This window comes from Hemibagrus wyckioides, linkage group LG04, assembly GCF_019097595.1.
Source record: "Hemibagrus wyckioides isolate EC202008001 linkage group LG04, SWU_Hwy_1.0, whole genome shotgun sequence".
Taxonomy (NCBI): domain Eukaryota; kingdom Metazoa; phylum Chordata; class Actinopteri; order Siluriformes; family Bagridae; genus Hemibagrus; species Hemibagrus wyckioides.
Genome location: NC_080713.1, coordinates 931,199 through 948,698, shown reverse-complemented (window position 1 = coordinate 948,698; position 17,500 = coordinate 931,199). Strand labels below are relative to the sequence as shown.

The following is a 17,500-nucleotide window of genomic DNA, read 5'->3' as shown; positions in this document are numbered from 1 at the left end:
CACACTGCCCCCTAACCGAACATCACACACCTTGACCGTGTGGTCGTAGGAACCTGTGGGAGAGGAGAGGAGTGTTAGAGAGCAGAACCCACACTCACACACACACGTGACAGCGCTAATCTAATCTCAGCGCTAACAACTACCAGGACACGCACACACACATCTGATTAGCGCATTCGTTTATAAAGGCTTAGCTAGCTAGTGTTCTGGAGAATACGTTTCTCTTCAGGAATTAAACACAAAAACATGATGTGAGAGCAGGAGAGTGATGACGAACTCACGCCGTGCTTATAAGAGATTTTTGAATTTATAAGAGTTATTAAGAGTTTATATGAGTTTATAAGAAGTTTATAAGAGCAGCACTTCAACTACATAAACACATTGATAATGAAAGTCAGGTACCGGTGATGAAGATGTCGGGGTTCAGTCTGCTGGCCGCTGCAGCTCGGATGTAATCGGTGTGGTCAGTGTAAGAGCCGAGTTCTGATCCACTTGCGACGTCCCAAACACGAGACGACAAATCATCAGACCCCGATAACACACGGTAACCATCAGACAGGAAGGAGGTGACGTGCACCGCCCTGAATGGGGGGAGGGGAGAAGAGAGAAATTTGTTTTTGACCAATCACACACGCGCACTCACAAACACACTCATGCTCCCTCACACACACAACCTCCCACACACACACACACACGCGTGTACACATGCTCATACACACACGCTTGTACACATGCTCATACACACAGACACGCGTGTACACATGCTCATACACACACGCTTGTACACATGCTCAGACACATACACACACGCTTGTACACATGCTCATACACACACACACGCACACATGCTCAGACACATACACACACGCTTGTACACATGCTCATACACACACACACGCTTGTACACATGCTCATACACACACACACGCTTGTACACATGCTCATACACACACACACGCGTGTACACATGCTCATACACACACACACACGCTTGTACACATGCTCATACACACACACACACGCTTGTACACATGCTCATACACACACGCGTGTACACATGCTCATACACACACGCGTGTACACATGCTCATACACACACGCGTGTACACATGCTCACACACACACGCGTGTACACATGCTCACACACACGCGTGTACACATGCTCATACACACACGCGTGTACACATGCTCATACACACACGCGTGTACACATGCTCATACACACACGCGTGTACACATGCTCATACACACACGCGTGTACACATGCTCATACACACACGCGTGTACACATGCTCATACACACACACACACGCTTGTACACATGCTCATACACACAGACACGCGTGTACACATGCTCATACACACAGACACGCGTGTACACATGCTCATACACACACGCTTGTACACATGCTCAGACACATACACACACGCTTGTACACATGCTCATACACACACACGCGTGTACACATGCTCATACACACACACACACACGCTTGTACACATGCTCATACACACACACACGCTTGTACACATGCTCATACACACACGCGTGTACACATGCTCATACACACACACACACGCGTGTACACATGCTCATACACACGCGTGTACACATGCTCATACACACGCGTGTACACATGCTCATACACACACGCGTGTACACATGCTCATACACACACACACACGCGTGTACACATGCTCATACACACACACACACGCGTGTACACATGCTCATACACACACACACGCGTGTACACATGCTCATACACACACACACACGCGTGTACACATGCTCATACACACACGCGTGTACACATGCTCATACACACACGCTTGTACACATGCTCATACACACACACGCTTGTACACATGCTCATACACACACACGCTTGTACACATGCTCATACACACACACACGCGTGTACACATGCTCATACACACACGCGTGTACACATGCTCATACACACACACACGCGTGTACACATGCTCATACACACACACGCGTGTACACATGCTCATACACACACACGCGTGTACACATGCTCAGACACACACGCTTGTACACATGCTCAGACACACACGCGTGTACACATGCTCAGACACACACGCGTGTACACATGCTCAGACACACACGCGTGTACACATGCTCATACACACACGCGTGTACACATGCTCATACACACACGCGTGTACACATGCTCATACACACACGCGTGTACACATGCTCATACACACGCGTGTATACATGCTCATACACACACACGCTTGTACACATGCTCATACACACACACGCTTGTACACATGCTCATACACACACGCGCGTGTACACATGCTCAGACACACGCTTGTACACACACTTGTACACACGCACGCTTGTACACACACACACACGTGTACATATGCTCACACACACATGCTCATACACACACACGCTCACTCACACACGCTCATACACACACATGCACACTTACACTAACTCACACACGTGAACTCCACACGCTTACACACACATATACCCCCCCCCCACCACCACCACACACACACTCACTTGGAATGTCCAGTGAACTGCCGGAGAGCGACTCTGCCTCCGATGTCAAACAGACGAATGAGACCTTCTTCGCTTCCGGCCACCAGGAGCTTTCCATCGCCACGGAAACTACCGCCATATGCTGTGTCACGGAAACGACTGTAGGTGCGCAGAGGCTCCTGAGAGTGAGCGCCGTATACCTGGATCTGAGATCAACACACACACACACCCACCCACACACCCACCCACACACACACCCACACACACACACACCCACACACACCGAAGTTCAGACATTATCTCTCATCTTTGTCTCACTGTAGAAAGTGTAAGAGACTCTGCCGTACTCTGGTGGACGCGGTCACCACGTAATTGTGAGGCGGTTGAGGAGAAAACTCGATTTTTGTAACGGCGCCGAACTCCTTTATCTGCACTGGAGCCTGAAAAGAAAAGAAAAGAAAAGAGAGTGATTCAGCGGCTCAGCTCAAGCTATCTTCTCCACTCAGACCTTCTCTAAACCTGACCTCCACTCAGACCTTCTCTAAACCTGACCTCCACTCAGACCTTCTCTAAACCTGACCTCCACTCAGACCTTCTCTAAACCTGACCTCCACTCTGACCTTCTCTAAACCTGACCTCCACTCTGACCTTCTCTAAACCTGACCTCCACTCTGACCTTCTCTAAACCTGACCTCCACTCTGACCTTCTCTAAACCTGACCTCCACTCTGACCTTCTCTAAACCTGCTTGGTCTTTAATACCTTGTAGTTTTTCCAGTAGAGTGTCTCCTCAGTCACACGCTCTCCCAGTTTAGGGTACGTCAGGATCTTGGTGGGCTTAAATGAAGCCATGGCAGAGCGCTGAGGATCTCTCGAGCTCACAACCCTGCAGGAGGAAAGGGAGAAGGCGGGGTTAGGGATACGGCGGCACGGGTTCAGGTTCTGGTTCTGAGGGCACTGACTCCGACAGCAATATCAGATATTATGGAATGTAATCCCAGGGCATGCCGTCATGTGACACTCTAGCATATCTCTGTGCTCTCTGACTATCGCTGGCTCCTGATTGATTTTAGCGTTGAAGAAACACGCGTACAGAGGGCGTGACCTGATGTACAGAGGGCGTGGCCTGACGTACAGTGGGTGTGGTGTTACAGAAGCTGCTTTAAAGTCGGCTGCAGATGCGATTGCTATGAGTAGTGTTTATTCCTCATTACCTAAAACAGGACCGAAATAAAGTTACACTCTGTAACTAAACTCTTTACAAATGGTTCATGATTTGATAAATAAATAAACAAACCAACCAACCAACCACAGGTGCATGAGCTCTGTGGTGAAGGCGAGAGGCAGGTGGTGTTTGTGTTCCTGTGTGATGAAGTCGCTCTGATAAACACTTCATGCTTCATCTCCTTATTTAAATCTCTGTTCAGGTTTCTGAGAGCAAAGAACTTCAGCTTTATCTGTTCAGCAGCATGAAGATCCACTGAGGATAAAATCCATCAGAGGGAGATGTGAAGTCAGACAGCAGGGTATTACAGTTCATAAAGGATTTTAACAGAGAGAGAGAGAGAGAGAGAGAGAGAGAGAGGTAGTAGTAGTTGAGTGCTCAGTGGTTAGGACCTATCTGCCCCAAACAAACAAAAACCCAACACTGTACTGGAGTCGAAGTATGATACTCTATGTGTGTGTGTATGTGTGTGTGTGTTCAGTGTACTGAGTTAGAATAAACTACACAAGTCATATACCATTTTACACCATTTTTTTATTTCTACTTATATATATTTTTATATTTCATTTTAAAGCATCACTCGAGTGTGTCAGATTTTCCAGCCTCTTTTTCAGCACATTATTAAATGATCACATTCACATCGCTTTCTCTCCCGATATCCCCTCCATCAGATTAAACCACCCACTCTCATCATAAAGAAATGTCTCATTTTATCCAAAAACATCACCATCAAATGACATAGACCGTATACACACACACACACACACACACACACACCATCAAATGACAGACCGTATACACACACACACACACACACCATCAAATGACATAGACCGTATACACACACACACACACACACACACCATCAAATGACTTATAGACCGTATACACACACACACACACCATCAAATGACATAGACCGTATACACACACACACACACACACACACACCATCAAATGACATAGACCGTATACACACACACACCATCAAATGACATAGACCGTATACACACACACACACCATCTAATGACTTATAGACCGTATACACACACACACACCATCAAATGACATAGACCGTATACACACACACACACCATCTAATGACTTATAGACCGTATACACACACACACACCATCAAATGACATAGACCGTATACACACACACACACACACACACCATCAAATGACATAGACCGTATACACACACACACACACACACACCATCAAATGACTTATAGACCGTATACACACACACACCATCAAATGACATAGACCGTATACACACACACACACACACCATCTAATGACTTATAGACCGTATACACACACACAGACACACCATCAAATGACATAGACCGTATACACACACACACACCATCAAATGACTTATAGACCGTATACACACACACACACACCATCAAATGACATAGACCGTATACACACACACACACACCATCAAATGACATAGACCGTATACACACACACACACACACACACCATCAAATGACATAGACCGTATACACACACACACACACACCATCAAATGACATAGACCGTATACACACACACACACACCATCTAATGACTTATAGACCGTATACACACACACACACACCATCTAATGACTTATAGACCGTATACACACACACACCATCAAATGACTTATAGACCGTATACACACACACACACACACACCATCTAATGACTTATAGACCGTATACACACACACACACACACACACACCATCAAATGACATAGACCGTATACACACACACACACACCATCAAATGACTTATAGACCGTATACACACACACACACACACCATCAAATGACATAGACCGTATACACACACACACACCATCAAATGACAGACCGTATACACACACACACACACCATCTAATGACTTATAGACCGTATACACACACACACACACACACACACACACACCATCTAATGACTTATAGACCGTATACACACACACACACACACACACACCATCAAATGACATAGACCGTATACACACACACACACACCATCAAATGACTTATAGACCGTATACACACACACACCATCAAATGACATAGACCGTATACACACACACACACACCATCTAATGACTTATAGACCGTATACACACACACACAGACACACCATCAAATGACATAGACTGTATACACACACACACCATCAAATGACATAGACCGTATACACACACACACACACACACACACCATCAAATGACTTATAGACCGTATACACACACACACACACACCATCTAATGACATAGACCGTATACACACACACACACACCATCAAATGACATAGACCGTATACACACACACACACCATCAAATGACTTATAGACCGTATACACACACACACACACACCATCAAATGACATAGACCGTATACACACACACACACACACACACCATCAAATGACATAGACCGTATACACACACACACACCATCAAATGACATAGACCGTATACACACACACACACACCATCAAATGACATAGACCGTATACACACACACACACCATCAAATGACTTATAGACCGTATACACACACACACACACCATCTAATGACATAGACCGTATACACACACACACACACACACCATCAAATGACATAGACCGTATACACACACACACACCATCAAATGACTTATAGACCGTATACACACACACACACACACCATCAAATGACATAGACCGTATACACACACACACATACACACCATCAAATGACATAGACCGTATACACACACACACACACACCATCAAATGACATAGACCGTATACACACACACACACACACACACCATCAAATGACATAGACCGTATACACACACACACACCATCTAATGACTTATAGACCGTATACACACACACCATCAAATGACATAGACCGTATACACACACACACACCATCAAATGACATAGACCGTATACACACACACACACCATCAAATGACATAGACCGTATACACACACACACACACCATCAAATGACATAGACCGTATACACACACACACACCATCAAATGACTTATAGACCGTATACACACACACACACACCATCTAATGACATAGACCGTATACACACACACACACACACACCATCAAATGACATAGACCGTATACACACACACACACCATCAAATGACTTATAGACCGTATACACACACACACACACACCATCAAATGACATAGACCGTATACACACACACACATACACACCATCAAATGACATAGACCGTATACACACACACCATCAAATGACATAGACCGTATACACACACACACCATCAAATGACATAGACCGTATACACACACACACACCATCTAATGACTTATAGACCGTATACACACACACACACACCATCTAATGACTTATAGACCGTATACACACACACACACACACACCATCAAATGACATAGACCGTATACACACACACACACACCATCAAATGACTTATAGACCGTATACACACACACACACACACACACACCATCAAATGACATAGACCGTATACACACACACACACCATCTAATGACTTATAGACCGTATACACACACACACACACCATCAAATGACATAGACCGTATACACACACACACACACCATCAAATGACTTATAGACCGTATACACACACACACACCATCAAATGACTTATAGACCGTATACACACACACACACACACCATCAAATGACATAGACCGTATACACACACACACACACCATCAAATGACATAGACCGTATACACACACACACACACCATCTAATGACTTATAGACCGTATACACACACACACACACCATCTAATGACTTATAGACCGTATACACACACACACACACACCATCTAATGACTTATAGACCGTATACACACACACACACACCATCTAATGACTTATAGACCGTATACACACACACACCATCTAATGACTTATAGACCGTATACACACACACACACACCATCAAATGACTTATAGACCGTATACACACACACACACACACCATCAAATGACATAGACCGTATACACACACACACACACACCATCAAATGACATAGACCGTATACACACACACACACACCATCAAATGACATAGACCGTATACACACACACACACACACCATCAAATGACATAGACCGTATACACACACACACACACACCATCTAATGACTTATAGACCGTATACACACACACACACACACACCATCTAATGACTTATAGACCGTATACACACACACACACACACACCATCTAATGACTTATAGACCGTATACACACACACACACACACCATCTAATGACTTATAGACCGTATACACACACACACACACACCATCTAATGACTTATAGACCGTATACACACACACACACACCATCTAATGACTTATAGACCGTATACACACACACACACACCATCTAATGACTTATAGACCGTATACACACACACACACACACACACACCATCTAATGACTTATAGACCGTATACACACACACACACACACCATCTAATGACTTATAGACCGTATACACACACACACACACACACACACCATCTAATGACTTATAGACCGTATACACACACACACACACACACACCATCTAATGACTTATAGACCGTATACACACACACACACACACACCATCTAATGACTTATAGACCGTATACACACACACACACACACACACCATCTAATGACTTATAGACCGTATACACACACACACACACACACCATCTAATGACTTATAGACCGTATACACACACACACCATCTAATGACTTATAGACCGTATACACACACACACACACACACACACCATCTAATGACTTATAGACCGTATACACACACACACACACACACACACCATCTAATGACTTATAGACCGTATACACACACACACACACACACACCATCTAATGACTTATAGACCGTATACACACACACACACACCATCTAATGACTTATAGACCGTATACACACACACACACACACACACACACACCATCTAATGACTTATAGACCATATACACACACACACACACCATCAAATGACTTATAGACCGTATACACACACACACACACACACACACACACCATCAAATGACTTATAGACCGTATACACACACACACACACACACACCATCAAATGACTTATAGACCGTATACACACACACACACACACACACACACCATCAAATGACTTATAGACCGTATACACACACACACACACACACACACCATCAAATGACTTATAGACCGTATACACACACACACACACACACACACACACACCATCAAATGACTTATAGACCGTATACACACACACACACACACACACCATCAAATGACTTATAGACCGTATACACACACACACACACACACACCATCAAATGACTTATAGACCGTATACACACACACACACACACACACACACACACACACACACCATCAAATGACTTATAGACCGTATACACACACACACACACCATCAAATGACTTATAGACCGTATACACACACACACACACACACCATCAAATGACATAGACCGTATACACACACACACACACACACACACACCATCAAATGACTTATAGACCGTATACACACACACACACACCATCAAATGACTTATAGACCGTATACACACACACACACACACACACCATCAAATGACTTATAGACCGTATACACACACACACACACACACCATCAAATGACTTATAGACCGTATACACACACACACACACACACACACACCATCAAATGACATAGACCGTATACACACACACACACACCATCTAATGACTTATAGACCGTATACACACACACACACACACACCATCTAATGACTTATAGACCGTATACACACACACACACACACACCATCAAATGACTTATAGACCGTATACACACACACACCATCTAATGACTTATAGACCGTATACACACACACACCATCTAATGACTTATAGACCGTATACACACACACACACACACACCATCAAATGACTTATAGACCGTATACACACACACACACACACACCATCTAATGACTTATAGACCGTATACACACACACACACACACACCATCAAATGACTTATAGACCGTATACACACACACACACACCATCAAATGACTTATAGACCGTATACACACACACACACACACACACCATCTAATGACTTATAGACCGTATACACACACACCATCAAATGACTTATAGACCGTATACACACACACACACACCATCAAATGACATAGACCGTATACACACACACACACACACACCATCTAATGACATAGACCGTATACACACACACACACACACACCATCAAATGACTTATAGACCGTATACACACACACCATCAAATGACATAGACCGTATACACACACACACACACACACACCATCTAATGACTTATAGACCGTATACACACACACACACACCATCAAATGACTTATAGACCGTATACACACACACACACACCATCAAATGACATAGACCGTATACACACACACACACACACACCATCAAATGACATAGACCGTATACACACACACACACACACACCATCAAATGACATAGACCGTATACACACACACACACACACCATCAAATGACATAGACCGTATACACACACACACACCATCAAATGACTTATAGACCGTATACACACACACACACACACCATCTAATGACTTATAGACCGTATACACACACACACCATCAAATGACATAGACCGTATACACACACACACACACCATCAAATGACTTATAGACCGTATACACACACACACACACACCATCAAATGACATAGACCGTATACACACACACACACACACCATCAAATGACATAGACCGTATACACACACACACACACCATCAAATGACTTATAGACCGTATACACACACACACACACACCATCAAATGACATAGACTGTATACACACACACCATCAAATGACTTATAGACCGTATACACACACACACACACACACACACACACACACCATCAAATGACTTATAGACCGTATACACACACACACACACACCATCAAATGACATAGACCGTATACACACACACACACACACCATCAAATGACTTATAGACCGTATACACACACACACACACCATCAAATGACATAGACCGTATACACACACACACACACACACCATCAAATGACTTATAGACCGTATACACACACACACACACCATCAAATGACATAGACCGTATACACACACACACACACACACCATCAAATGACTTATAGACCGTATACACACACACACACACCATCAAATGACATAGACCGTATACACACACACACACACACACCATCAAATGACTTATAGACCGTATACACACACACACACACACACACACCATCTAATGACTTATAGACCGTATACACACACACACCATCAAATGACATAGACCGTATACACACACACACACACACCATCAAATGACTTATAGACCGTATACACACACACACACACACCATCTAATGACTTATAGACCGTATACACACACACACCATCAAATGACATAGACCGTATACACACACACACACACCATCAAATGACTTATAGACCGTATACACACACACACACACACACACCATCAAATGACTTATAGACCGTATACACACACACACACACACACCATCTAATGACTTATAGACCGTATACACACACACACCATCAAATGACATAGACCGTATACACACACACACACACCATCAAATGACTTATAGACCGTATACACACACACACACACACCATCAAATGACTTATAGACCGTATACACACACACACACACACCATCAAATGACTTATAGACCGTATACACACACACACACACACCATCTAATGACTTATAGACCGTATACACACACACACCATCAAATGACATAGACCGTATACACACACACACACCATCAAATGACTTATAGACCGTATACACACACACACACACACCATCTAATGACTTATAGACCGTATACACACACACACCATCAAATGACATAGACCGTATACACACACACACACCATCAAATGACATAGACCGTATACACACACACACACACACCATCAAATGACATAGACCGTATACACACACACACACACACACCATCAAATGACTTATAGACCGTATACACACACACACACACACACACCATCAAATGACTTATAGACCGTATACACACACACACACACACACACACCATCTAATGACTTATAGACCGTATACACACACACACACACACACCATCAAATGACATAGACCGTATACACACACACACACACACCATCTAATGACTTATAGACCGTATACACACACACACCATCAAATGACATAGACCGTATACACACACACACACACCATCAAATGACTTATAGACCGTATACACACACACACACACACACACACACACCATCTAATGACTTATAGACCGTATACACACACACACACACACACCATCAAATGACATAGACCGTATACACACACACACACACCATCTAATGACTTATAGACCGTATACACACACACACCATCAAATGACATAGACCGTATACACACACACACACACCATCAAATGACTTATAGACCGTATACACACACACACACACACCATCAAATGACTTATAGACCGTATACACACACACACACACACACACACCATCAAATGACTTATAGACCGTATACACACACACACACACACACACCATCTAATGACTTATAGACCGTATACACACACACACCATCAAATGACTTATAGACCGTATACACACACACACACACCATCAAATGACATAGACCGTATACACACACACACACACACACACACACACACCATCAAATGACTTATAGACCGTATACACACACACACACACACCATCAAATGACATAGACCGTATACACACACACACACACACACACACACCATCTAATGACTTATAGACCGTATACACACACACACCATCAAATGACATAGACCGTATACACACACACACACACCATCAAATGACTTATAGACCGTATACACACACACACACACACCATCAAATGACTTATAGACCGTATACACACACACACACACACACACCATCTAATGACTTATAGACCGTATACACACACACCATCAAATGACATAGACCGTATACACACACACACACACCATCAAATGACTTATAGACCGTATACACACACACACACACACCATCTAATGACTTATAGACCGTATACACACACACCATCAAATGACATAGACCGTATACACACACACACACACACCATCAAATGACTTATAGACCGTATACACACACACCATCAAATGACATAGACCGTATACACACACACACACACACCATCTAATGACTTATAGACCGTATACACACACACCATCAAATGACATAGACCGTATATACACACACACACACACCATCAAATGACTTCTAGACCGTATACACACACACACCATCAAATGACATAGACCGTATATACACACACACACACACACACACCATCAAATGACTTATAGACCGTATACACACACACACACACACACCATCAAATGACATAGACCGTATACACACACACACACCATCAAATGACTTATAGACCGTATACACACACACACCATCAAATGACATAGACCGTATACACACACACACACCATCAAATGACTTATAGACCGTATACACACACACACACACACCATCTAATGACTTATAGACCGTATACACACACACCATCAAATGACATAGACCGTATACACACACACACACACACCATCAAATGACATAGACCGTATACACACACACACACACACCATCAAATGACTTATAGACCGTATACACACACACACACACCATCTAATGACTTATAGACCGTATACACACACACACCATCAAATGACATAGACCGTATACACACACACACACACCATCAAATGACTTCTAGACCGTATACACACACACACACACACACACACCATCAAATGACATAGACCGTATACACACACACACACACACCATCAAATGACATAGACCGTATACACACACACACACCATCAAATGACATAGACCGTATACACACACACACACACACCATCAAATGACATAGACCGTATACACACACACACACACACCATCAAATGACTTAGACCGTATACACACACACACCATCAAATGACTTATAGACCGTATACACACACACACCATCAAATGACTTAGACCGTATACACACACACACCATCAAATGACTTATAGACCGTATACACACACACACAGACACCATCAAATGACTTATAGACCGTATACACACACACACCATCAAATGACTTAGACCGTATACACACACACACCATCAAATGACTTATAGACCGTATACACACACACACACACCATCAAATGACTTATAGACCGTATACACACACACACACACCATCAAATGACTTATAGACCGTATACACACACACACACACCATCAAATGACTTATAGACCGTATACACACACACACCATCTAATGACTTATAGACCGTATACACACACACACACACACCATCTAATGACTTATAGACCGTATACACACACACACACACCATCAAATGACTTATAGACCGTATACACACACACACACCATCTAATGACTTATAGACCGTATACACACACACACACACACCATCAAATGACTTATAGACCGTATACACACACACACACCATCTAATGACTTATAGACCGTATACACACACACACACCATCTAATGACTTATAGACCGTATACACACACACACACACACCATCAAATGACTTATAGACCGTATACACACACACACACACACACACCATCAAATGACTTATAGACCGTATACACACACACACACACCATCAAATGACTTATAGACCGTATACACACACACACACACACACCATCAAATGACTTATAGACCGTATACACACACACACACACACACACACACACACACACACACACACACCATCAAATGACTTAATATGGAGAATGGCGCTTCATTACACAACAAACCTGAACAAGACCACATTTACATACCAGTGATGCTCATATTGATTATTATTATTAATATTGTTGTTGTTGTTGTTATCATTATGGCGATGAAGCATCTGAAAATACAGCACCTGGAATACACTGATGAGAATGAGAGTCACGCGGAACCGACAGCAAGCCAGCGAACTAAAATACTAATCAATTTCAAATAAAAAGACAATTAAATTACTAACCAATCAAATATCTGCTCACCAATTCGCTTCCTCCTGCAGCACACTGAATTATTTTTAAATGTAGATATTTTGTATATAAACCTGTAAAAATCACGTTGTCTCTAAGGCCACAAGGGAGCCGCCATTTTGGATCACCAACGCACTTCCGGTTTGTACAAAATAAAATAAAAGCAAAAAAAAAAAATTAAATTAAATTAAAATCTCGGAACAAAGATGTGTTCGAGTGACGCATAATTTTTTTATTTCATTTCATTTTATTGATTTTTTCCTTTATTTGATTCATATATATTTTTATTTATATATCCTTTTTGTGTCCAATGAGCTGTATAGTTCACCTGACTGCAGTTCACAAAGAGTAGAGAAACAGAGGAATAAGAGTTTATAGAGAAAGCTGCGCAGATTTGTAGAGATTTGTTCTAACATTAGTGCACCTTTACTATTATTATAACAATTATTATTACGTAAACATCATTGCTAAAGAGTGTTACACATATTGTGGCTTTATTGCTGAACGTCACGACTCTTATTATGTCAGCATTCTATTATTAATGCATTATGACTTAAACGATGTGTCTCAAGCATTTCCACATGATCCTGCCTCCTCCATTACATCACCAGTTTGACCACAGCTTCTCATCCTTAATAAAGCTACGACAAAAATAACCATATAAATATGTTTCAACTGCATTTGGGTGGAAAATCGGTCTGACAGGACCGTGTTAGTGATCGTCTGAAATCACTACAAACCTCCAGATATTACTCCAGCCTCATTACACCATTCGAACTGAGACACTCTTTTATTTTATTTAAACTAAATGTGAAGATGTGAAGTGACTCAAGATGGACTCAAGGAGGTTTGTGATGAATTTAGGAGAGGAAGATTCCATCCATGTCTCGCCCTTGCCTCTGTTCTGAGAGCTTTTTAAACACTGAAGAAAAACTGCAAACATGTTCAAATATGATGATGAGGAGGAGGAGGATGAGGAGGAGGAGGAGGAGAAGGAGGTGGAGGATGATGATGAGGAGGAGGAGGATGATGAGGAGGAGGAGGAAGAGAAGGAGGTGGAGGATGATGATGATGAGGAGGAGGAGGATGATGATGATGAAGAGGAGGAGGAGGAAGAGAAGAAGGAGGAGGAGGATGATAAGGAGGAGGAAGAGGAGGAGGAGGATGATGAGGAGGAGGAGGAGGAGGAGAAGGAGGATGATGATGATGATAATGAGGATGATGATGAGGAGGAGGGGGAGGATGATGATTATGAGGAGGAGGAGGAGGAGGAGGATGATAATGAGGAGGGGGAGGATGATGATGATGAGGAGGAGGAGGAGGATGATGATGATAATGATGATGATGATGATGATGATAATGAGGATGATGATGAAGAGGGAGAGGATGATGAGGGGGAGGGGGATGATGATGATGATAATGAGGATGATGATGAGGAGGGGGAGGATGATGATGAAGAGGGGGAGGGGGATGATGAGGAGGAGGGGGAGGAGGATGATGATAATGAGGATGATGATGATGAGGAGGGGGAAGATGATGATGATGAGGAGGAGGAGGAGGGGGAGGATGATGATGAGGAGGAGGAGGAGGAGGAGGGGGAGGATGGTGATGATGAAGAGGAGGATGATGAGGAGGACGGGGAGGAGGAGGATGATGATGATGATGATGAGGAGGAGGAGGAGGAGGGGGAGGATGATGATGATGATGATGATGATGATGATGATGAGGATGATGAGGAGGAGGGGGAGGATGATGATTATGAGGAGGAGGAGGAGGAGGATGATAATGAGGAGGGGGAGGATGATGATGATGAGGAGGAGGAGGAGGATGATGATGATAATGAGGATGATGATGAAGAGGGAGAGGATGATGAGGAGGAGGGGGAGGGGGATGATGATGATGATAATGAGGATGATGATGAGGAGGGGGAGGATGATGATGAAGAGGGGGAGGGGGATGATGAGGAGGAGAGGGAGGAGGATGATGATAATGAGGATGATGATGATGAGGAGGGGGAAGATGATGAGGAGGAGGAGGAGGAGGAGGAGGGGGAGGATGATGGTGATGAGGAGGAGGAGGAGGGGGATGATGATGATGAGGAGGAGGATGATGAGGAGGACGGGGAGGAGGATGATGATGATGATGAGGATGAGGATGATGAGGAGGAGGGGGAGGAGGATGATGATGATGAGGATGAGGATGATGAGGAGGATGATGAGGAGGAGGGGGAGGAGGAGGAGGGAGAGGAGGAGGATGATGATGAGGAGGAGGGGGAGGATGATGATGATGATGATGAGGATGATGAGGAGGAGGGGGAGGATGATGAGGAGGAGGAGGGGGAGGATGATGATGATGATAATGAGGATGATGATGAGGAGGGGGAGGATGATGAGGAGGAGGGGGAGAGGGATGATGATGATGATAATGAGGATGATGATGAGGAG

At 43.3% G+C, this 17,500-nt stretch overlaps 1 protein-coding gene across 3 annotated transcripts in view; it reads right to left on the bottom strand.

The window, feature by feature from the left end:
• utp15 (UTP15 small subunit processome component) overlaps nt 1-15,201 on the bottom strand; it is a 20,954-nt gene extending 5,753 nt beyond the window's left edge. Inside the window, exons 1-6 of one of the 3 annotated variants that reach the window (XM_058388567.1) lie at nt 15,131-15,201; nt 3,289-3,412; nt 2,875-2,967; nt 2,549-2,733; nt 403-581; nt 1-53 (exon numbers count right to left, since the gene is read on the bottom strand). The exon at nt 1-53 is cut by the window's left edge and continues 73 nt beyond it. In XM_058388567.1, coding sequence (XP_058244550.1) covers nt 1-53; nt 403-581; nt 2,549-2,733; nt 2,875-2,967; nt 3,289-3,378 — 600 coding nt within the window. In that variant the 5' untranslated portion in view covers nt 3,379-3,412; nt 15,131-15,201. Of the gene's footprint in view, nt 54-402; nt 582-2,548; nt 2,734-2,874; nt 2,968-3,288; nt 3,413-15,049 lie in introns of all 3 variants that reach the window. The other 2 variants (XM_058388566.1, XM_058388565.1) reach the window with 2 other exon arrangements.
• Nucleotides 15,202-17,500: the final 2,299 nt, after the last annotated feature.